At 57.2% G+C, this 24865-nt stretch overlaps 1 protein-coding gene across 2 annotated transcripts in view; it reads left to right on the plus strand.

Moving 5' to 3' along the window:
• Positions 1-24465, plus strand: part of STK33 (serine/threonine kinase 33) — a 69277-nt gene extending 44812 nt beyond the window's left edge. The window contains exons 5-13 of one of the 2 annotated variants that reach the window (XM_072131997.1): positions 538-676; positions 861-949; positions 1056-1143; positions 1483-1558; positions 16213-16325; positions 16826-16911; positions 20890-21108; positions 22680-22774; positions 22881-24465. In XM_072131997.1, coding sequence (XP_071988098.1) covers positions 538-676; positions 861-949; positions 1056-1143; positions 1483-1558; positions 16213-16325; positions 16826-16911; positions 20890-21108; positions 22680-22774; positions 22881-22962 — 987 coding nt within the window. In that variant the 3' untranslated portion in view covers positions 22963-24465. The remainder of the gene's footprint in view (positions 1-537; positions 677-860; positions 950-1055; positions 1144-1482; positions 1559-16212; positions 16326-16825; positions 16912-20889; positions 21109-22679; positions 22775-22880) is intronic. The other variant, XM_072131998.1, reaches the window with a different exon arrangement.
• The last annotated feature ends 400 nt before the right edge of the window (positions 24466-24865 follow it).

Below are 24865 nucleotides of genomic sequence, written 5' to 3' on the forward strand. Positions count from 1 at the left end.
CTATTCTGGTGTTACATTATCCTATACTCCACTCACATCCAGAGCTGCTGTGACTATTCTGTCGTTACATTATCCTATACTCCACTCACATCCAGAGCTGCTGTGACTATTCTGTCGTTACATTATCTCATACTCCACTCACATCCAGAGCTGCTGTGACTATTCTGTCGTTACATTATCTCATACTCCACTCACACCCAGAGCTGCTGTGACTATTCTGTCGTTACATTATCTCATACTCCACTCACACCCAGAGCTGCTGTGACTATTCTGTCGTTACATTATCTCATACTCCACTCACACCCAGAGCTGCTGTGACTATTCTGTCGTTACATTATCTCATACTCCACTCACATCCAGAGCTGCTGTGACTATTCTGTCGTTACATTATCTTATACTCCACTCACATCCAGAGCTGCATTCTTCATTCTTCTGCTTTATACTCCACTCACAACCAATCCTGCATTACAATGCACCGCTGTGCAGAGGTGAGCTGCAGCTCTGGATGTGACTAGAGGTAACTCCTTGTCTTTGTAGAGGGTGTACCTGGTCATGGAGCTGTGTGAAGGTGGAGAACTGCGAGATTTCCTGCAGCGGAGGAAGCGCTTGTCAGAGGGTGAAACCAGACGCGTCATCCACAGCTTGGCCTCCGCCATTGCTTACCTACACAAGAAAGGTACGCAGCACTGCTGCAGAGTGATGACATGCCGGAGCTGCTGTACTCTGCCTCCCCCTGCTGGCCGCTGTATGGAGTTGTCCATCTATACATGTTATACACTACACAGAATACACATGAGCAGACCCTGAACAAGCAGCGGATCACACTCACGCTTCTGTCTATCATCTTCTTCCTCCTCCAGACATCGTCCACCGGGATCTGAAACTAGAGAACATACTGGTTCATAGTGACGACGCGGCAGATGGAGAAGAGCTGATGCTGAACATCAAGGTGCGGCACGTGGCGGCCATCGCCATCCTCCTTAAAGGGGGCGATCACACAATAACCCCATAGACAACTGACCCCCACTATTAACCCTCTGGTTTCCACCCATTAGGTGACAGATTTCGGTCTGGCTGTACAGAAGGGCGGCGTGGGCAGTGAGAACATGTTGCAGTCCACATGTGGGACCCCGATATATATGGGTAAGAGCGCGGGTGCCCGGCATTAACCCTCTGTGTGCTCCCGGCAGCCCCATTACTGATGAGATTTGCAGGATCAGCAGCCGCCACATCAAACATCTCAGGCCGGATCCTATAAATCCCTCCGTGTCCCATCTGCCGGCGCAGTCACCTATCATCCTGATGTACCCAGTCATCACTTCTGTGGGGGGGGGGGGGCGTCTACATAATTCATCTCGGCATCTGCCGTCTTCCCGGGATCATGGGGGAATAAATGAGCCCCCATCAGCGAGATTGTTGTGCGAGTGTTTAAGCATTTATAAGCGATTTCTGTATTATTAATATTAGTGTTTATCCCACCAGCTCCCGAAGTCATCAACGCCCACGACTACAGCCAGCAGTGCGATATCTGGAGCATCGGAGTCATCATGTACATGCTGTAAGTGTGCACCTCCCTGCCCAAAACTATGGGGCGTCACATCAACCTCTACACTGGCTGTAAGTGTGCACCTCCCTGCCCAAACTATGGGGCGTCACATCAACCTCTGCACTGGCTGTAAGTGTGCACCTCCCTGCCCAAACTATGGGGCGTCACATCAACCACTACACTGGCTGTAAGTGTGCACCTCCCTGCCCAAACTATGGGGCGTCACATCAACCTCTACACTGGCTGTAAGTGTGCACCTCCCTGCCCAAACTATGGGGCGTCACATCAACCTCTGCACTGGCTGTAAGCGTGCACCTCCCTGCCCAAACTATGGGGCGTCACATTGACCTCTGCACTGGCTGTAAGTGTGCACCTCCCTGCCCAAACTATGGGGCGTCACATCAACCTCTACACTGGCTGTAAGTGTGCACCTCCCTGCCCAAACTATGGGGCGTCACATTACCCTCTACACTGGCTGTAAGTGTGCACCTCCCTGCCCAAACTATGGGGCGTCACATCAACCTCTACACTGGCTGTAAGTGTGCACCTCCCCGCCCAAACTATGGGGCGTCACATCAACCTCTGCACTGGCTGTAAGTGTGCACCTCCCTGCCCAAACTATGGGGCGTCACATCAACCTCTGCACTGGCTGTAAGTGTGCACCTCCCCGCCCAAACTATGGGGCGTCACATCAACCTCTGCACTGGCTGTAAGTGTGCACCTCCCTGCCCAAACTATGGGGCGTCACATCAACCTCTGCACTGGCTGTAAGTGTGCACCTCCCTGCCCAAACTATGGGGCGTCACATCAACCACTACACTGGCTGTAAGTGTGCACCTCCCTGCCCAAACTATGGGGCGTCACATCAACCTCTACACTGGCTGTAAGTGTGCACCTCCCTGCCCTAACTATGGGGCGTCACATTACCCTCTGCACTGGCTGTAAGTGTGCACCTCCCTGCCCTAACTATGGGGCGTCACATCAACCTCTACACTGGCTGTAAGTGTGCACCTCCCTGCCCAAACTATGGGGCGTCACATCAACCTCTACACTGGCTGTAAGTGTGCACCTCCCTGCCCAAACTATGGGGCGTCACATCAACCTCTGCACTGGCTGTAAGTGTGCACCTCCCTGCCCAAACTATGGGGCGTCACATCAACCTCTACACTGGCTGTAAGTGTGCACCTCCCTGCCCAAACTATGGGGCGTCACATCACCCTCTACACTGGCTGTAAGTGTGCACCTCCCTGCCCAAACTATGGGGCGTCACATCAACCTCTACACTGGCTGTAAGTGTGCACCTCCCTGCCCAAACTATGGGGCGTCACATCAACCTCTACACTGGCTGTAAGTGTGCACCTCCCTGCCCAAACTATGGGGCGTCACATCAACCTCTACACTGGCTGTAAGTGTGCACCTCCCTGCCCAAACTATGGGGCGTCACATCACCCTCTGCACTGGCTGTAAGTGTGCACCTCCCTGCCCAAACTATGGGGCGTCACATCACCCTCTGCACTGGCTGTAAGTGTGCACCTCCCTGCCCAAACTATGGGGCGTCACATCACCCTCTACACTGGCTGTAAGTGTGCACCTCCCTGCCCAAACTATGGGGCGTCACATTACCCTCTGCACTGGCTGTAAGTGTGCACCTCCCTGCCCAAACTATGGGGCGTCACATCAACCTCTACACTGGCTGTAAGTGTGCACCTCCCTGCCCAAACTATGGGGCGTCACATTACCCTCTACACTGGCTGTAAGTGTGCACCTCCCTGCCCAAACTATGGGGCGTCACATTACCCTCTGCACTGGCTGTAAGTGTGCACCTCCCTGCCCAAACTATGGGGCGTCACATTGACCTCTGCACTGGCTGTAAGTGTGCACCTCCCTGCCCAAACTATGGGGCGTCACATTACCCTCTGCACTGGCTGTAAGTGTGCACCTCCCCGCCCAAACTATGGGGCGTCACATCAACCTCTACACTGGCTGTAAGTGTGCACCTCCCTGCCCAAACTATGGGGCGTCACATCACCCTCTACACTGGCTGTAAGTGTGCACCTCCCTGCCCAAACTATGGGGCGTCACATTACCCTCTACACTGGCTGTAAGTGTGCACCTCCCTGCCCAAACTATGGGGCGTCACATTACCCTCTACACTGGCTGTAAGTGTGCACCTCCCTGCCCAAACTATGGGGCGTCACATCAACCTCTGCACTGGCTGTAAGTGTGCACCTCCCTGCCCAAACTATGGGGCGTCACATCAACCTCTACACTGGCTGTAAGTGTGCACCTCCCTGCCCAAACTATGGGGCGTCACATCAACCTCTACACTGGCTGTAAGTGTGCACCTCCCTGCCCTAACTATGGGGCGTCACATCAACCTCTACACTGGCTGTAAGTGTGCACCTCCCTGCCCAAAACTATGGGGCGTCACATCAACCTCTGCACTGGCTGTAAGTGTGCACCTCCCTGCCCAAACTATGGGGCGTCACATCAACCTCTACACTGGCTGTAAGTGTGCACCTCCCTGCCCAAAACTATGGGGCGTCACATCAACCTCTACACTGGCTGTAAGTGTGCACCTCCCTGCCCAAACTATGGGGCGTCACATCAACCTCTGCACTGGCTGTAAGTGTGCACCTCCCTGCCCAAACTATGGGGCGTCACATTACCCTCTGCACTGGCTGTAAGTGTGCACCTCCCTGCCCAAACTATGGGGCGTCACATCAACCTCTGCACTGGCTGTAAGTGTGCACCTCCCTGCCCAAACTATGGGGCGTCACATCAACCTCTGCACTGGCTGTAAGTGTGCACCTCCCTGCCCAAACTATGGGGCGTCACATTACCCTCTGCACTGGCTGTAAGTGTGCACCTCCCTGCCCAAACTATGGGGCGTCACATCAACCTCTACACTGGCTGTAAGTGTGCACCTCCCTGCCCAAACTATGGGGCGTCACATTACCCTCTACACTGGCTGTAAGTGTGCACCTCCCTGCCCAAACTATGGGGTGTCACATCACCCTCTACACTGGCTGTAAGTGTGCACCTCCCTGCCCTAACTATGGGCGTCACATCAACCTCTGCACTGGCTGTAAGTGTGCACCTCCCTGCCCAAACTATGGGGTGTCACATCAACCTCTGCACTGGCTGTAAGTGTGCACCTCCCTGCCCAAACTATGGGGCGTCACATCAACCTCTGCACTGGCTGTAAGTGTGCACCTCCCTGCCCAAACTATGGGGCGTCACATCAACCTCTACACTGGCTGTAAGTGTGCACCTCCCTGCCCAAACTATGGGGCGTCACATCAACCTCTGCACTGGCTGTAAGTGTGCACCTCCCTGCCCAAACTATGGGGAGTCACATCAACCTCTACACTGACTGTAAGTGTGCACCTCCCTGCCCAAACTATGGGGCGTCACATCAACCTCTACACTGGCTGTAAGTGTGCACCTCCCTGCCCAAACTATGGGGCGTCACATCAACCTCTACACTGGCTGTAAGTGTGCACCTCCCTGCCCAAACTATGGGGCGTCACATCAACCTCTGCACTGGCTGTAAGTGTGCACCTCCCTGCCCAAACTATGGGGCGTCACATTACCCTCTACACTGGCTGTAAGTGTGCACCTCCCTGCCCAAACTATGGGGCGTCACATCAACCTCTGCACTGGCTGTAAGTGTGCACCTCCCTGCCCAAACTATGGGGCGTCACATTACCCTCTGCACTGGCTGTAAGTGTGCACCTCCCTGCCCAAACTATGGGGTGTCACATCACCCTCTACACTGGCTGTAAGTGTGCACCTCCCTGCCCAAACTATGGGGCGTCACATCACCCTCTACACTGGCTGTAAGTGTGCACCTCCCTGCCCAAACTATGGGGCGTCACATTACCCTCTACACTGGCTGTAAGTGTGCACCTCCCTGCCCAAACTATGGGGCGTCACATCAACCTCTGCACTGGCTGTAAGTGTGCACCTCCCTGCCCTAACTATGGGGCGTCACATCAACCTCTACACTGGCTGTAAGTGTGCACCTCCCTGCCCAAACTATGGGGCGTCACATCAACCTCTACACTGGCTGTAAGTGTGCACCTCCCTGCCCAAACTATGGGGCGTCACATCAACCTCTGCACTGGCTGTAAGTGTGCACCTCCCTGCCCAAACTATGGGGCGTCACATCAACCTCTACACTGGCTGTAAGTGTGCACCTCCCTGCCCAAACTATGGGGCGTCACATCAACCTCTACACTGGCTGTAAGTGTGCACCTCCCTGCCCAAACTATGGGGCGTCACATCAACCTCTGCACTGGCTGTAAGTGTGCACCTCCCTGCCCAAACTATGGGGCGTCACATCAACCTCTACACTGGCTGTAAGTGTGCACCTCCCTGCCCAAACTATGGGGCGTCACATCAACCTCTACACTGGCTGTAAGTGTGCACCTCCCTGCCCAAACTATGGGGCGTCACATCAACCTCTACACTGGCTGTAAGTGTGCACCTCCCTGCCCAAACTATGGGGCGTCACATCAACCTCTGCACTGGCTGTAAGTGTGCACCTCCCTGCCCAAACTATGGGGCGTCACATCAACCTCTACACTGGCTGTAAGTGTGCACCTCCCTGCCCAAACTATGGGGCGTCACATCAACCTCTGCACTGGCTGTAAGTGTGCACCTCCCTGCCCAAACTATGGGGCGTCACATCAACCTCTGCACTGGCTGTAAGTGTGCACCTCCCTGCCCAAACTATGGGGCGTCACATCAACCTCTGCACTGGCTGTAAGTGTGCACCTCCCTGCCCAAACTATGGGGCGTCACATCAACCTCTACACTGGCTGTAAGTGTGCACCTCCCTGCCCAAACTATGGGGCGTCACATCAACCTCTGTACTGGCTGTAAGTGTGCACCTCCCTGCCCAAACTATGGGGCGTCACATCACCCTCTACACTGGCTGTAAGTGTGCACCTCCCTGCCCAAACTATGGGGCGTCACATACCCTCTACACTGGCTGTAAGTGTGCACCTCCCTGCCCAAACTATGGGGCGTCACATCAACCTCTGCACTGGCTGTAAGTGTGCACCTCCCTGCCCAAACTATGGGGCGTCACATCAACCTCTGCACTGGCTGTAAGTGTGCACCTCCCTGCCCAAACTATGGGGCGTCACATCAACCTCTGCACTGGCTGTAAGTGTGCACCTCCCTGCCCAAACTATGGGGCGTCACATTACCCTCTACACTGGCTGTAAGTGTGCACCTCCCTGCCCAAACTATGGGGCGTCACATCAACCTCTACACTGGCTGTAAGTGTGCACCTCCCTGCCCAAACTATGGGGCGTCACATCAACCTCTACACTGGCTGTAAGTGTGCACCTCCCTGCCCAAACTATGGGGCGTCACATCAACCTCTGCACTGGCTGTAAGTGTGCACCTCCCTGCCCAAACTATGGGGCGTCACATTACCCTCTACACTGGCTGTAAGTGTGCACCTCCCTGCCCAAACTATGGGGCGTCACATTACCCTCTACACTGGCTGTAAGTGTGCACCTCCCTGCCCAAAACTATGGGGCGTCACATCAACCTCTACACTGGCTGTAAGTGTGCACCTCCCTGCCCTAACTATGGGCGTCACATCAACCTCTGCACTGGCTGTAAGTGTGCACCTCCCTGCCCAAACTATGGGGCGTCACATCAACCTCTACACTGGCTGTAAGATGGGGCACCCTGCTGCTACTGGACCCTTCTCTATAGAGCCGTCCTCCTTCCCCTCCGCCTCCCCCTTTTCTGGCGGGTGCCGCTCTCCTCCTCCTCCTCCCTTTTCCAGCGGGTGCCGCTCTCCTCCTCCTCCCTTTTCCAGCGGGTGCCCCTCTCCTCCTCCTCCCTTTTCCAGCGGGTGCCGCTCTCCTCCTCCTCCTCCCTTTTCCAGCGGGTGCCGCCCTCCTCCTCCTCCCTTTTCCAGCGGGTGCCGCCCTCCTCCTCCTCCTCCCTTTTCCAGCGGTTGCCGCTCTCCTCCTCTTCCTCCCTTTTCCAGCGGGTGCCCTCCTCCTCCTCCTCCCTTTTCCAGCAGGTGCCGCTCTCCTCCTCCCTTTTCCAGCGGGTGCCGCTCTCCTCTTCCTCCTCCCTTTTCCAGCGGGTGCCGCTCTCCTCTTCCTCCTCCCTTTTCCAGCGGGTGCCGCTCTCCTCCTCTTCCTCCCTTTTCCAGCGGGTGCCGCTCTCCTCTTCCTCCTCCCTTTTCCAGCGGGTGCCGCTCTCCTCCTCTTCCTCCCTTTTCCAGCGGGTGCCGCTCTCCTCTTCCTCCTCCCTTTTCCAGCGGGTGCCGCTCTCCTCTTCCTCCTCCCTTTTCCAGCGGGTGCCGCTCTCCTCCTCCTCCCTTTTCCAGCGGGTGCCGCTCTCCTCCTCCTCCTCCCTTTTCCAGCGGGTGCCGCTCTCCTCCTCCTCCTCCTCCTCCTCCTCCTCCTCCCTTTTCCAGCGGGTGCCGCTCTCCTCCTCCTCCTCCCTTTTCCAGCGGGTGCCGCCCTCCTCCTCCTCCTCCCTTTTCCAGCGGGTGCCGCCCTCCTCCTCCTCCTCCCTTTTCCAGCGGGTGCCGCTCTCCTCTTCCTCCTCCCTTTTCCAGCGGTTGCCGCTCTCCTCCTCCTCCTCCCTTTTCCAGCGGGTGCCGCCCTCCTCCTCCTCCTCCTCCCTTTTCCAGCGGGTGCCGCTCTCCTCCTCCTCCTCCTTTTTCCAGCGGGTGCCGCTCTCCTCCTCCTCCTCCCTTTTCCAGCGGGTGCCGCTCTCCTCCTCCTCCTCTTTTTTCCAGCGGGTGCCGCCCTCCTCCTCCTCCTCCTCCCTTTTCCAGCGGGTGCCGCTCTCCTCCTCCTCCTCCTCCTCCTCCTCCTCCTCCTCCCTTTTCCAGCGGGTGCCGCTCTCCTCCTCCTCCTCCCTTTTCCAGCGGTTGCCGCTCTCCTCCTCTTCCTCCCTTTTCCAGCGGTTGCCGCTCTCCTCCTCTTCCTCCCTTTTCCAGCGGGTGCCGCTCTCCTCCTCCTCCTCCCTTTTCCAGCGGGTGCCGCTCTCCTCCTCCCTTTTCCAGCGGGTGCCGCCCTCCTCCTCCTCCTCCTCCTCCTCCCTTTTCCAGCGGGTGCCGCTCTCCTCCTCCTCCCTTTTCCAGCGGGTGCCGCTCTCCTCCTCCTCCTCCCTTTTCCAGCGGTTGCCGCTCTCCTCCTCTTCCTCCCTTTTCCAGCGGTTGCCGCTCTCCTCCTCTTCCTCCCTTTTCCAGCGGGTGCCCTCCTCCTCCTCCTCCCTTTTCCAGCGGGTGCCCTCCTCCTCCTCCTCCCTTTTCCAGCGGGTGCCGCCCTCCTCTTCCTCCTCCCTTTTCCAGCGGTTGCCGCTCTCCTCCTCTTCCTCCCTTTTCCAGCGGGTGCCGCTCTCCTCCTCCTCCTCCCTTTTCCAGCGGGTGCCGCTCTCCTCCTCCCTTTTCCAGCGGGTGCCGCCCTCCTCCTCCTCCTCCTCCTCCTCCCTTTTCCAGCGGGTGCCGCTCTCCTCCTCCTCCCTTTTCCAGCGGGTGCCGCTCTCCTCCTCCTCCTCCCTTTTCCAGCGGTTGCCGCTCTCCTCCTCTTCCTCCCTTTTCCAGCGGTTGCCGCTCTCCTCCTCTTCCTCCCTTTTCCAGCGGGTGCCCTCCTCCTCCTCCTCCCTTTTCCAGCGGGTGCCCTCCTCCTCCTCCTCCCTTTTCCAGCGGGTGCCGCCCTCCTCTTCCTCCTCCCTTTTCCAGCGGGTGCCGCTCTCCTCCTCTTCCTCCCTTTTCCAGCGGGTGCCGCTCTCCTCCTTCTCCTCCCTTTTCCAGCGGGTGCCGCTCTCTTCCTCCTCCTATTTTTGTTGGGTGCCTCTTCCTCTCCTTCTCCACAGGTCACTGTTCAGTCTCCCTATTGTTAGGTTGTCCCTTCTATAGGGTTTCCTGCCTCCTCTCTCTGTAATGTGCCTCACCCCCCATCACCTATAGACAAGCGCTGAGGACCCCGGTGCCTCCTCTCTCTGTAATGTGCCTCACCCCCCATCACCTATAGACAAGCACTGAGGACCCCGGTGCCTCCTCTCTCTGTAATGTGCCTCACCCCCATCACCTATAGACAAGCACTGAGGACCCCGGTGCCTCCCCTCTCTCTGTAATGTGCCTCACCCCCATCACCTATAGACAAGCGCTGAGGACCCCGGTGCCTCCCCTCTCTCTGTAATGTTCCTCACCCCCATCACCTATAGACAAGCACTGAGGACCCCGATGCCTCCCCTCTCTCTGTAATGTGCCTCACCCCCCATCACCTATAGACAAGCACTGAGGACCCCGGTGCCTCCTCTCTCTGTAATGTGCCTCACCCCCATCACCTATAGACAAGCACTGAGGACCCCGGTGCCTCCCCTCTCTCTGTAATGTGCCTCACCCCCATCACCTATAGACAAGCGCTGAGGACCCCGGTGCCTCCTCTCTCTGTAATGTGCCTCACCCCCATCACCTATAGACAAGCGCTGAGGACCCCGGTGCCTCCTCTTTCTGTAATGTGCCTCACCCCCATCACCTATAGACAAGCACTGAGGACCCCGGTGCCTCCCCTCTCCCTGTAATGTGCCTCACCCCCATCACCTATAGACAAGCGCTGAGGACCCCGGTGCCTCCCCTCTCCCTGTAATGTGCCTCACCCCCATCACCTATAGACAAGCACTGAGGACCCCGGTGCCTCCCCTCTCTCTGTAATGTGCCTCACCCCCATCACCTATAGACAAGCGCTGAGGACCCCGGTGCCTCCTCTCTCTGTAATGTGCCTCACCCCCATCACCTATAGACAAGCACTGAGGACCCCGGTGCCTCCCCTCTCTCTGTAATGTGCCTCACCCCCATCACCTATAGACAAGCACTGAGGACCCCGGTGCCTCCTCTCTCTGTAATGTGCCTCACCCCCATCACCTATAGACAAGCACTGAGGACCCCGGTGCCTCCCCTCTCTCTGTAATGTGCCTCACCCCCATCACCTATAGACAAGCGCTGAGGACCCCGGTGCCTCCTCTCTCTGTAATGTGCCTCACCCCCCCATCACCTATAGACAAGCACTGAGGACCCTGGTGCCTCCCCTCTCTTTGTAATGTGCCTCACCCCCATCACCTATAGACAAGCACTGAGGACCCCGGTGCCTCCCCTCTCTGTAATGTGCCTCACCCCCATCACCTATAGACAAGCACTGAGGGCCCCGGTGCCTCCCCTCTCTCTGTAATGTGCCTCACCCCCATCACCTATAGACAAGCGCTGAGGACCCCGATGCCTCCCCTCTCTCTGTAATGTGCCTCACCCCCCATCACCTATAGACAAGCACTGAGGACCCCGGTGCCTCCCCTCTCTGTAATGTGCCTCACCCCCATCACCTATAGACAAGCACTGAGGGCCCCGGTGCCTCCCCTCTCTCTGTAATGTGCCTCACCCCCATCACCTATAGACAAGCACTGAGGACCCCGGTGCCTCCCCTCTCTGTAATGTGCCTCACCCCCATCACCTATAGACAAGCACTGAGGACCCCGGTGCCTCCCCTCTCTCTGTAATGTGCCTCACCCCCATCACCTATAGACAAGCACTGAGGACCCCGGTGCCTCCCCTCTCTCTGTAATGTGCCTCACCCCCATCACCTATAGACAAGCACTGAGGACCCCGGTGCCTCCCCTCTCTGTAATGTGCCTCACCCCCATCACCTATAGACAAGCACTGAGGGCCCCGGTGCCTCCCCTCTCTCTGTAATGTGCCTCACCCCCATCACCTATAGACAAGCGCTGAGGACCCCGATGCCTCCCCTCTCTCTGTAATGTGCCTCACCCCCCATCACCTATAGACAAGCACTGAGGACCCCGGTGCCTCCCCTCTCTGTAATGTGCCTCACCCCCATCACCTATAGACAAGCACTGAGGGCCCCGGTGCCTCCCCTCTCTCTGTAATGTGCCTCACCCCCATCACCTATAGACAAGCACTGAGGACCCCGGTGCCTCCCCTCTCTCTGTAATGTGCCTCACCCCCATCACCTATAGACAAGCACTGAGGACCCCGGTGCCTCCCCTCTCTCTGTAATGTGCCTCACCCCCATCACCTATAGACAAGCACTGAGGACCCCGGTGCCTCCCCTCTCTCTGTAATGTGCCTCACCCCCATCACCTATAGACAAGCACTGAGGACCCCGGTGCCTCCCCTCTCCGTAATGTGCCCCACCCCATCACCTATAGACAAGCACTGAGGACCCCGGTGCCTCCCCTCTCTCTGTAATGTGCCTCACCCCCCATCACCTATAGACAAGCACTGAGGACCCCGGTGACTCCCCTCTCTCTGTAATGTGCCTCACCCCCATCACCTATAGACAAGCGCTGAGGACCCCGGTGCCTCCTCTCTCTGTAATGTGCCTCACCCCCATCACCTATAGACAAGCGCTGAGGACCCCGGTGCCTCCTCTCTCTGTAATGTGCCTCACCCCCATCACCTATAGACAAGCACTGAGGACCCCGGTGCCTCCCCTCTCTCTGTAATGTGCCTCACCCCCATCACCTATAGACAAGCACTGAGGACCCCGGTGCCTCCCCTCTCTCTGTAATGTGCCTCACCCCCATCACCTATAGACAAGCGCTGAGGACCCCGGTGCCTCCCCTCTCTCTGTAATGTGCCTCACCCCCATCACCTATAGACAAGCACTGAGGACCCCGGTGCCTCCCCTCTCCCTGTAATGTGCCTCACCCCCCATCACCTATAGACAAGCGCTGAGGACCCCGGTGCCTCCCCTCTCTCTGTAATGTGCCTCACCCCCATCACCTATAGACAAGCACTGAGGACCCCGGTGCCTCCCCTCTCTCTGTAATGTGCCTCACCCCCCATCACCTATAGACAAGCACTGAGGACCCCGGTGCCTCCCCTCTCCATGTGTTTGGGGATGGCCCCTCGCCGGCTGTAGGAATAATCTGTGTGTATTTCGGGGTCGCTGTCCTGTATTTCCATTATTCCGGATCCAGTCCGCTGTCATCGCTGATGGATATTTCTTCTTTATTTCATGTATTTTTTAATGTCGGCACAATCCTGCGCTCCCCCAAGTGACTAATTGTGATTTTCATTGTTCCGTCTATAATATCTTTATGCGTCTGCAAAACAAATCCAGGGAATTAGCATTTTGATGAGGATCATTATGTAACGGCGCTCGCTGACACTTGTGAGATTGGGTTACAGTCAGCGCCGGCCGCATAACTCACTGCCGCCCAGAGGAGCCACAGCGACACCCACAGGCCGGCCCTGTGCACTGCATGGCTGCGGGGGAGTCCTGTGCACTGCATGGCTGCGGGGGGAGGGAGTCCTGAGCACTGCATGGCTGCGGGGGGAGGGAGTCCTGAGCACTGCATGGCTGCGGGGGGAGGGAGTACTGAGCACTGCATGGCTGCGGGGGGAGGGAGTCCTGAGCACTGCATGGCTGCGGGGGGAGGGAGTTCTGAGCACTGCATGGCTGCGGGGGGAGGGAGTCCTGAGCACTGCATGGCTGCGGGGGGAGCCCTGTGCACTGCATGGCTGCGGGGGAGTCCTGTGCACTGCATGGCTGCGGGGGAGTCCTGAGCACTGCATGGCTGCGGGGGAGTCCTGAGCACTACATGGCTGCGGGGGAGTCCTGAGCACTACATGGCTGCGGGGGGAGTCCTGAGCACTGCATGGCTGCGGGGGGAGTCCTGAGCACTGCATGGCTGCGGGGGGAGTCCTGAGCACTGCATGGCTGCGGGGGGAGCCCTGTGCACTGCATGGCTGCGGGGGGAGTCCTGAGCACTGCATGGCTGCGGGGGAGCCCTGTGCACTGCATGGCTGCGGGGGGAGCCCTGTGCACTGCATGGCTGCGGGGGGAGCCCTGTGCACTGCATGGCTGCGGGGGGAGTCCTGAGCACTGCATGGCTGCGGGGGGAGTCCTGTGCACTGCATGGCTGCGGGGGGAGTCCTGTGCACTGCATGGCTGCGGGGGGAGTCCTGAGCACTGCATGGCTGCGGGGGGAGTCCTGAGCACTGCATGGCTGCGGGGGGAGTCCTGAGCACTGCATGGCTGCGGGGGGAGTCCTGAGCACTGCATGGCTGCGGGGGGAGTCCTGAGCACTGCATGGCTGCGGGGGGAGTCCTGAGCACTGCATGGCTGCGGGGGGAGTCCTGAGCACTGCATGGCTGCGGGGGGAGTCCTGAGCACTGCATGGCTGCGGGGGGAGTCCTGAGCACTGCATGGCTGCGGGGGGAGTCCTGTGCACTGCATGGCTGCAGGGGGAGTCCTGTGCACTGCATGGCTGCGGGGGGAGTCCTGTGCACTGCATGGCTGCGGGGGGAGTCCTGTGCACTGCATGGCTGCGGGGGAGTCCTGAGCACTGCATGGCTGCGGGGGGAGTCCTGTGCACTGCATGGCTGCGGGGGAGTCCTGTGCACTGCATGGCTGCGGGGGGAGTCCTGTGCACTGCATGGCTGCGGGGGAGTCCTGAGCACTGCATGGCTGCGGGGGAGTCCTGAGCACTACATGGCTGCGGGGGAGTCCTGAGCACTGCATGGCTGCGGGGGGAGTCCTGAGCACTGCATGGCTGCGGGGGGAGTCCTGAGCACTGCATGGCTGCGGGGGGAGCCCTGTGCACTGCATGGCTGCGGGGGGAGTCCTGAGCACTGCATGGCTGCGGGGGAGCCCTGTGCACTGCATGGCTGCGGGGGAGCCCTGTGCACTGCATGGCTGCGGGGGGAGCCCTGTGCACTGCATGGCTGCGGGGGGAGCCCTGTGCACTGCATGGCTGCGGGGGAGTCCTGAGCACTGCATGGCTGCGGGGGGAGTCCTGAGCACTGCATGGCTGCGGGGGGAGTCCTGAGCACTGCATGGCTGCGGGGGGAGTCCTGAGCACTGCATGGCTGCGGGGGGAGTCCTGAGCACTGCATGGCTGCGGGGGGAGTCCTGAGCACTGCATGGCTGCGGGGGGAGTCCTGAGCACTGCATGGCTGCGGGGGGAGTCCTGTGCACTGCATGGCTGCGGGGGGAGTCCTGTGCACTGCATGGCTGCGGGGGGAGTCCTGTGCACTGCATGGCTGCGGGGGAGTCCTGAGCACTGCATGGCTGCGGGGGGAGTCCTGTGCACTGCATGGCTGCGGGGGGAGTCCTGTGCACTGCATGGCTGCGGGGGGAGTCCTGTGCACTGCATGGCTGCGGGGGAGTCCTGAGCACTGCATGGCTGCGGGGGAGTCCTGAGCACTGCATGGCTGCGGGGGGAGGGAGTCCTGAGCACTGCATGGCTGCGGGGGGAGGGAGTCCTGAGCACTGCATGGCTGCGGGGGGAGGGAGTCCTGAGCACTGCATGGCTGCGGGGGGAGGGAGTCCTGAGCACTGCATGGCTGCGGGGGGAGGGAGTCCTGAGCACTGCATGGCTGCGGGGGGAGGGAGTCCTGAGCACTGCATGGCTGCGGGGGGAGGGAGTCCTGAGCACTGCATGGCTGCGGGGGGAGGGAGTCCTGAGCACTGCATGGCTGCGGGGGGAGGGAGTCCTGAGCACTGCATGGCTGCGGGGGGAGGGAGTCCTGAGCACTGCATGGCTGCGGGGGTGGGGGAGTTCTCTATCCCAGACCAGGAAACTTGCTCTTTATCCCGCCCCGGACCTGGGGGGTCACTCTCTATCCCAGTTCCAGATCAGGGGCCCACTCTGCATCCGGACACAGGGGGCCACTCAATCCTGCCAAGTCCTGCTCTCTATTCCACCCGGGAACCTCTCTCGATTCGTGCCCTGGGGCCATTCTCCCAGGCCAGGGGCCACCCTCTATCCCACCCTGGACCTAGGTTCCTGCACTCTATACAGACCCAGTAACCCGCTTTCTATCCTGCCTTGGACCTGGGGGCCGCGCTCAGGTGCAGGTTTAAGGACAACTCTGGTTACATCCTGGGGCTGCTGGTTGCTTTATGCTGTGTTCACACGTCACTCCGGGGCTTCCCTCAGCCCTATAAGGTGTGATGTCATACTGGGAGGTCGGCGATGTCATACTGGGGGATCGGCGATGTCATACTGGGGGGTCGGCGATGTCATACTGGGGGGTCGGCGATGTCATACTGGGGGGTCGGCGATGTCATACTGGGGGGTCGGCGATGTCATACTGGGAGGTCGGCTATGTCATACTGGGAGGTCGGCTATGTCATGCTGCGGGGTCGGCTATGTCATACTGGGGGGTCGGCGATGTCATACTGGGGGGTCGGCGATGTCATACTGGGGGGTCGGCGATGTCATACTGGGGGGTCGGCGATGTCATACTGGGGGGTCGGCGATGTCATACTGGGGGGTCGGCGATGTCATACTGGGGGGTCGGCGATGTCATACTGGGGGGTCGGCGATGTCATACTGGGGGGTCGGCGATGTCATACTGGGGGGTCGGCTATGTCATACTGGGAGGTCGGCGATGTCATGCTGCGGGGTCGGCGATGTCATACTGGGGGGTCGGCGATGTCATACTGGGGGGTCGGCGATGTCATACTGGGGGGGTCGGCGATGTCATACTGCGGGGTCGGCGATGTCATACTGCGGGGTCGGCGATGTCATACTGCGGGGTCGGCGATGTCATGCTGGCAGGTCGGCGATGTCATGGCCCATGACACAGGGGAGGTTCTGGCCCATCCCGCTATGTACCATTGCATGTGACCGTGTGCCTTGTCTCGCAGGTTGTCCGGGGATCCGCCGTTCATGGGCAGCTCAGAAGAGAAACTTTTTGAGCACATAAAGCGAGGGCAGCTGAAGTTTTCGTCTTCAGTGTGGCAGTCGGTGAGCGAGGCGGGTAAGTGCCCACACAGGACGGCCGCTGCTTGTTTACATGCACTTTAAGGACAGAACCAGCGTGCGTCACAGAGAAAAGGCTTTTAATAGCCCCAAGGATCCCCGAGCCGGACCACGCTCTGGAGCGGCACATAAAGAGCCTTTTAGCAGCGCTGCTGTGCCGGGGCAGAGCCGGCTATTGTTCTGCTGACATGGATGTCTACTTAGGAAAGGTTCTGCCATTGATCGCTCGCCACAGCCTATGTATTATCTAATGTCACCGAGAGGGAATAGCGCGAGCCTCGCACCGCCCCCCCCCCCCCCCCAAAATACACCACTGGGCCGAGAACAAATAGCAACAAACACTTAAAGGTAACACCAGGCGTCCGAAAAGAAAGCTTAAAGGGATAGGACGGCACAAGCAAATCATCTACACGATGAAGTTTAGTAGGAACAATCATTGTGTACAAACCTGTTCTGATCCAGTACTTCTGATTATTAGCTTTTTATCTTTACTTCCAGCTAAAGATGTTCTACAGAAACTTCTAAGAGTGGATCCCGCCGACCGGATCACCGCCAACGAGCTGCTGGACAATCCCTGGATCACGGTAGGTATCAGTCACCATAGAACATAATCTATACAGGAGAGTAGATGGGGACACGAGGCGAGGGAGCACAATCTATACAGGAGAGTAGATGGAGAGACGAGGCGAGGGAGCACAATCTATACAGGAGAGTAGATGGAGTCACGAGGCGAGGGAGCACAATCTATACAGGAGAGTAGATGGAGAGACAAGGCGAGGGAGCACAATCTATACAGGAGAGTAGATGGAGAGACAAGGCGAGGGAGCACAATCTATACAGGAGAGTAGATGGAGAGACAAGGCGAGGGAGCACAATCTATACAGGAGAGTAGATGGAGAGACAAGGCGAGGGAGCACAATCTATACAGGAGAATAGATGGAGACACGAGGCGAGGGAGCACAATCTATACGGGAGAGTAGATGGAGAGACGAGGCGAGGGAGCACAATCTATACAGGAGAGTAGATGGAGAGACAAGGCGAGGGAGCACAATCTATACAGGAGAGTAGATGGAGAGACAAGGCGAGGGAGCACAATCTATACAGGAGAGTAGATGGAGAGACAAGGCGAGGGAGCACAATCTATACAGGAGAGTAGATGGAGAGACAAGGCGAGGGAGCACAATCTATACAGGAGAATAGATGGAGAGACGAGGCGAGGGAGCACAATCTATACGGGAGAGTAGATGGAGAGACGAGGCGAGGGAGCACAATCTATACAGGAGAGTAGATGGAGAGACAAGGCGAGGGAGCACAATCTATACAGGAGAGTAGATGGAGAGACAAGGCGAGGGAGCACAATCTATACAGGAGAGTAGATGGAGAGACAAGGCGAGGGAGCACAATCTATACAGGAGAGTAGATGGAGAGACAAGGCGAGGGAGCACAATCTATACAGGAGAATAGATGGAGACACGAGGCGAGGGAGCACAATCTATACGGGAGAGTAGATGGAGAGACGAGGCGAGGGAGCACAATCTATACGGGAGAGTAGATGGAGAGACGAGGCGAGGGAGCACAATCTATACGGGAGAGTTGATGGAGAGACGAGGCGAGGGAGCACAATCTATACAGGAGAGTTGATGGAGAGACGAGGCGAGGGAGCACAATCTATACAGCAGAGTAGATGGAGAGACAAGGCGAGGGAGTACAATCTATACAGGAGAGTAGATGGGGACACGAGGCGAGGGAGCACAATCTATACAGCAGAGTAGATGGAGACACGAGGCGAGGGAGCACAATCTATACGGGAGAGTAGATGGAGAGACGAGGCGAGGGAGCACAATCTATACGGGAGAGTTGATGGAGAGACGAGGCGAGGGAGCACAATCTATACAGCAGAGTAGATGGAGAGACAAGGCGAGGGAGCACAATCTATACAGGAGAGTAGATGGAGAGACGAGGCGAGGGAGCACAATCTATACAGGAGAATAGATGGAGACACGAGGCGAGGGAGCACAATCTATACAGGAGAGTAGATGGAGACATGAGGCGAGGGAGCACAATCTATACAGGAGAGTAGATAGAGAGACAAGGCGAGGGAGCACAATCTATACAGGAGAGTAGATGGAGAGACGAGGCGAGGGAGCACAATCTATACAGGAGAGTAGATAGAGACGAGGCGAGGGAGCACAATCTATACAGGAGAGTAGATGGAGACACGAGGCAAGGGAGCACAATCTATACAGGAGAGTAGATGGAGAGGCGAGGGAGCACAATCTATACAGGAGAGTAGATGGAGAGACGAGGCGAGGGAGCACAATCTATACAGGAGAGTAGATGGAGAGACGAGGCGAGGGAGCACAATCTATACAGGAGAATAGATGGAGACACGAGGCGAGGGAGCACAATCTATACAGGAGAGTAGATGGAGAGACGAGGCGAGGGAGCACAATCTATACAGCAGAGTAGATGGAGACACGAGGCGAGGGAGCACAATCTATACAGGAGAGTAGATGGAGAGACAAGGCGAGGGAGCACAATCTATACAGGAGAGTAGATGGAGAGACAAGGCGAGGGAGCACAATCTATACAGGAGAGTAGATGGAGAGACAAGGCGAGGGAGCACAATCTATACAGGAGAGTAGATGGAGAGACAAGGCGAGGGAGCACAATCTATACAGGAGAATAGATGGAGACACGAGGCGAGGGAGCACAATCTATACGGGAGAGTAGATGGAGAGACGAGGCGAGGGAGCACAATCTATACAGGAGAGTAGATGGAGAGACAAGGCGAGGGAGCACAATCTATACAGGAGAGTAGATGGAGAGACAAGGCGAGGGAGCACAATCTATACAGGAGAGTAGATGGAGAGACAAGGCGAGGGAGCACAATCTATACAGGAGAATAGATGGAGACACGAGGCGAGGGAGCACAATCTATACGGGAGAGTAGATGGAGACACGAGGCGAGGGAGCACAATCTATACGGGAGAGTAGATGGAGACACGAGGTGAGGGAGCACAATCTATACAGGAGAGTAGATGGAGACATGAGGCGAGGGAGCACAATCTATACAGGAGAGTAGATGGAGAGACAAGGCGAGGGAGCACAATCTATACAGGAGAGTAGATAGAGACACGAGGCGAGGGAGCACAATCTATACAGGAGAGTAGATGGAGAGACAAGGCGAGGGAGCACAATCTATACAGGAGAGTAGATGGAGAGACAAGGCGAGGGAGCACAATCTATACAGGAGAGTAGATGGAGAGACAAGGCGAGGGAGCACAATCTATACAGGAGAGTAGATGGAGAGACAAGGCGAGGGAGCACAATCTATACAGGAGAGTAGATGGAGAGACAAGGCGAGGGAGCACAATCTATACAGGAGAATAGATGGAGACACGAGGCGAGGGAGCACAATCTATACGGGAGAGTAGATGGAGAGACGAGGCGAGGGAGCACAATCTATACAGGAGAGTAGATGGAGAGACAAGGCGAGGGAGCACAATCTATACAGGAGAGTAGATGGAGAGACAAGGCGAGGGAGCACAATCTATACAGGAGAGTAGATGGAGAGACAAGGCGAGGGAGCACAATCTATACAGGAGAATAGATGGAGACACGAGGCGAGGGAGCACAATCTATACGGGAGAGTAGATGGAGACACGAGGCGAGGGAGCACAATCTATACGGGAGAGTAGATGGAGAGACGAGGCGAGGGAGCACAATCTATACGGGAGAGTTGATGGAGAGACGAGGCGAGGGAGCACAATCTATACAGGAGAGTTGATGGAGAGACGAGGCGAGGGAGCACAATCTATACAGCAGAGTAGATGGAGAGACAAGGCGAGGGAGTACAATCTATACAGGAGAGTAGATGGGGACACGAGGCGAGGGAGCACAATCTATACAGCAGAGTAGATGGAGACACGAGGCGAGGGAGCACAATCTATACGGGAGAGTAGATGGAGACACGAGGCGAGGGAGCACAATCTATACAGGAGAGTAGATGGAGACACGAGGCGAGGGAGCACAATCTATACAGGAGAGTAGATGGAGACACGAGGCGAGGGAGCACAATCTATACAGGAGAGTAGATGGAGAGACAAGGCGAGGGAGCACAATCTATACAGGAGAGTAGATGGAGAGACGAGGCGAGGGAGCACAATCTATACAGGAGAGTAGATGGAGAGACGAGGCGAGGGAGCACAATCTATACAGCAGAGTAGATGGAGAGACAAGGCGAGGGAGCACAATCTATACAGGAGAGTTGATGGAGAGACAAGGCGAGGGAGCACAATCTATACAGGAGAGTAGATGGAGAGACAAGGCGAGGGAGCACAATCTATACAGGAGAGTAGATGGAGAGACGAGGCGAGGGAGCACAATCTATACGGGAGAGTAGATGGAGAGACGAGGCGAGGGAGCACAATCTATACGGGAGAGTAGATGGAGAGACAAGGCGAGGGAGCAGAGCAGTTATTGTTGCGTCTCTAGCAGTCTACGTGATGTCTCGGGGAGGTACCTCTTTTTATGCTCTTTTTGTGTCTGTCACGTATCAGGGGGACACCAGCTGCATCCAGAGGCCGTCCAATGTCCTGGAAATGATGAAGACCTGGAGGAACAGTCTGGACAATGATGACCATCTAGAAGCAGAATCCAATGGTGTGTCTGGGGCGGCTACATTGGACGTAGTGGAGGACCGGAGCAGCCCGGCCAGCAGTAACGGAACGTCCGAGACTGACAGCTGCAGCAGCAAACCGTCCACTCCAACTAAAGCGGTATAAAGACGGGGCTACACCCATGGATTGTCCTAAAGAGAGGGGGCTACACCCATGGATTGTCCTAAAGAGGGGGGGGGGGCTACACCCATGGATTGTCCTAAAGAGGGGGGGCTACACCCATGGATTGTCCTAAAGAGGGGGGGCTACACCCATGGATTGTCCTAAAGAGGGGGGGGGCTACACCCATGGATTGTCATAAATGGGGGACCCTTCCTGTCCTGATATTTGAGGCCCCTTCCCTTCACTATATAGAGGGGACAACACTTGTCTATTCCCATCTATCCCTGCCCCTGCCTGTCCTGGTCCCTGGGGCCCCCCTCCAGTATATAGAGGGGACACCACCCGTGTATTGTCACCAGTCCTGGCCCCTGCCTGTCCTGTGCTCTGGGGCCCCCTGCCTGTCCTGTGCTCTGGGGCCCCCTGCCTGTCCTGTGCTCTGGGGCCCCCCTGCCTGTCCTGTGCTCTGGGGCCCCCCTGCCTGTCCTGTGCTCTGGGGCCCCCCTGCCTGTCCTGTGCTCTGGGGCCCCCCTGCCTGTCCTGTGCTCTGGGGCCCCCCTGCCTGTCCTGTGCTCTGGGGCCCCCTGCCTCTCCTGTGCTCTGGGGCCCCCCTGCCTCTCCTGTGCTCTGGGGCCCCCCTGCCTCTCCTGTGCTCTGGGGCCCCCCTGCCTCTCCTGTGCTCTGGGGCCCCCCTGCCTCTCCTGTGCTCTGGGGCCCCCCTGCCTGTCCTGTGCTCTGGGGCCCCCTGCCTGTCCTGTGCTCTGGGGCCCCCTGCCTGTCCTGTGCTCTGGGGCCCCCCTGCCTCTCCTGTGCTCTGGGGCCCCCTGCCTGTCCTGTGCTCTGGGGCCCCCCTGCCTGTCCTGTGCTCTGGGGCCCCCCTGCCTGTCCTGTGCTCTGGGGCCCCCTGCCTGTCCTGTGCTCTGGGGCCCCCCTGCCTGTCCTGTGCTCTGGGGCCCCCCTGCCTGTCCTGTGCTCTGGGGCCCCCCTGCCTGTCCTGTGCTCTGGGGCCCCCCTGCCTCTCCTGTGCTCTGGGGCCCCCTGCCTGTCCTGTGCTCTGGGGCCCCCCTGCCTCTCCTGTGCTCTGGGGCCCCCCTGCCTCTCCTGTGCTCTGGGGCCCCCCTGCCTGTCCTGTGCTCTGGGGCCCCCTGCCTGTCCTGGGCCCCCTCTCCCCGTCCTCTCCTGTGATTTGCAGTGCCGGCGCCATCTCTCCGTCCATCTCTGACAGATATTTGAGTGTTAAATCGGCGCTGCGGTCCCATGTAACGAGCAGCCGCCGCCTTCATTGTCCCATAAAGTCCCTGTTTTATTGTTATTTGCCGTTTATTGAAGAGTTGAATATTTCTCTCGGATGTCTTGTATATCTCAGCGTTTTACTGGACACTAAATGTCAGGCGCTGACTTACAGGCGGATTCCTCACATTCATTTTATCGGGTGGGGGAGGGGGTGATAGTCGCCCTATAACACTGTATGACGGGGACTATAAAGTGTGTATATATATATATATAGACAGCGCTGCCCCTCCCTCCCCGGCGCCCCCTGCAGCCGCACTGACCAATCGCCTCCATTGCAGGTGGAGAAGAAGAAGCTTCTGACCTCTTCTCTACCCAACGGGACGGTCCTGAGGAAGAGCCCCGGCCTGCGGTCTACCAGCGTGGTAAGTGAGAGGTAGGTCACCGGCACTGGAGACCGGATCCTCAGTGTCCCGGAACCACGAGGTATCGGCACAACATTCCGGAATATCTCCATTTCTCCTCTGTTTTTGTGTCCTCAGGCAGCGGAAAGAAAAACCTCCCCAAAGTCCAAGCCCCCGCGGCCCCAGGAGGCCCAGGACCATTCTCCATCACATTCCTTAAGGGTGACCCCCGGCAGGAGCAGCCTGGTGCAGGGCGCGGCCCCCGGACCCCCCAGCACCCCCCGCGGGAAAAAGACTATGTAATACCAAAGCATAGGACCACCTTGTGCCAAAACCCGAGGGGCCGGAGACTGGGAGCGTCCTCCCCGCAGCGTCTCACCACCTCCTGCAGCAGGAAACTATAGAGAAGCCGAGGGAGACCCCCCATCCCAGATCCTGCTCCTCATCATAGGACTCTACAAGAGCGGCCCCCGGGGGCTCTGCAGGGGGGGGGGGGGGCTGCGGTTCTGAAGACGGTATCACCGGACTCCTGCTCTGACTGCAGATCATCCTTCCATTAAGCTGCAGGAGATCGCTCTGCATCACTGTGAGATGATGACTACTTCTACATTACCGGGAGATGATGACTACTTCTACATTACCGGGAGATGATGACTACTTCTACATTACCGGGAGATGATGACTACTTCTACATTACCAGGAGATGATGACTACTTCTACATTACCGGGAGAGATGATGACTACTTCTACATTACCAGGAGATGATGACTACTTCTACATTACCAGGGGACGATGACTACTTCTACATTACCGGGAGATGATGACTACTTCTACATTACCAGGGGACGATGACTACTTCTACATTACCGGGAGATGATGACTACTTCTACATTACCAGGGGACGATGACTACTTCTACATTACCAGGAGATGATGACTACTTCTACATTACCCGGATAGATGATGACTACTTCTACATTACCCGGATAGATGATGACTACTTCTACATTACCAGGAGATGATGACTACTTCTACATTACCGGGAGAGATGATGACTACTTCTACATTACCAGGAGATGATGACTACTTCTACATTACCAGGGGACGATGACTACTTCTACATTACCCAGATAGATGATGACTACTTCTACATTACCGGGAGAGATGATGACTACTTCTGCATTACCGGGAGAGATGATGACTACTTCTGCATTACCGGGAGAGATGATGACTACTTCTGCATTACCGGGAGATGATGACTACTTCTGCATTACCGGGAGAGATGATGACTACTTCTGCATTACCGGGAGATGATGACTACTTCTGCATTACCGGGAGATGATGACTACTTCTGCATTACCGGGAGAGATGATGACTACTTCTACATTTCTGTGCCTTTGATAGGGTCTGGGTATCAGGATCCGCTAGAGTCGCCGGACTGCAGAACCTTCTTCCCTCCGTGGATCGTGGCTCGGCATCGGCTATGACATCATACGTGACCTGGTACCACGAGGAGGGAGGGGCTGTGACCCCGTATTTGTGCTGCTAAAATGGTGTTCAGTGAAGTCAGTCATTAGTAGCGATGTGCGACCCCTGACCTGTCAGGGTGAGGACTGAACACACCACGTGAATGGGGGTGCACCCGGCCCCCCTTATAATCATCTCCAGATTTATGTGTTATCCCTGCAGATTTTCTCTCCCCATTAAAGATTTGCATCCTCTGACCCTGATCTCATCTCTTGGGGGGGGGGGGGGGGGGGTGCTGGACCCTCGGTTCCTCCATTTAAAGGGATGTTCTTTAGCAGAGCAGCTGCTCTGTGTCTAACCAACACTGATGGATTTTCTGCAGTATTTTTTTAGGGATTTTTTTTATTCCCCATTTATTTAAAGTTCTTGTTTGACGGCGTGTTGTAAAATCGCTCCAACCCCTGAACGGCTCCAGCTCCGCTGCCTCGTCACCCGCAGTCTGAATTTACGAGATGGCGTCGCAGGCAGATGGACGATAAATCGGGGGGGGGGGGCCTTTCTGATTTTCTGCTCTTTGTTTTCCGGACGCCGGCGATTATTAAAAAAAAAAAAACGGCTTCATATAAACTTCAAATCAATCAGGAGGGGAAAAAACGG

Source organism: Engystomops pustulosus, unplaced genomic scaffold (genome assembly GCF_040894005.1).
Source record: "Engystomops pustulosus unplaced genomic scaffold, aEngPut4.maternal MAT_SCAFFOLD_196, whole genome shotgun sequence".
Classification (NCBI taxonomy): domain Eukaryota; kingdom Metazoa; phylum Chordata; class Amphibia; order Anura; family Leptodactylidae; genus Engystomops; species Engystomops pustulosus.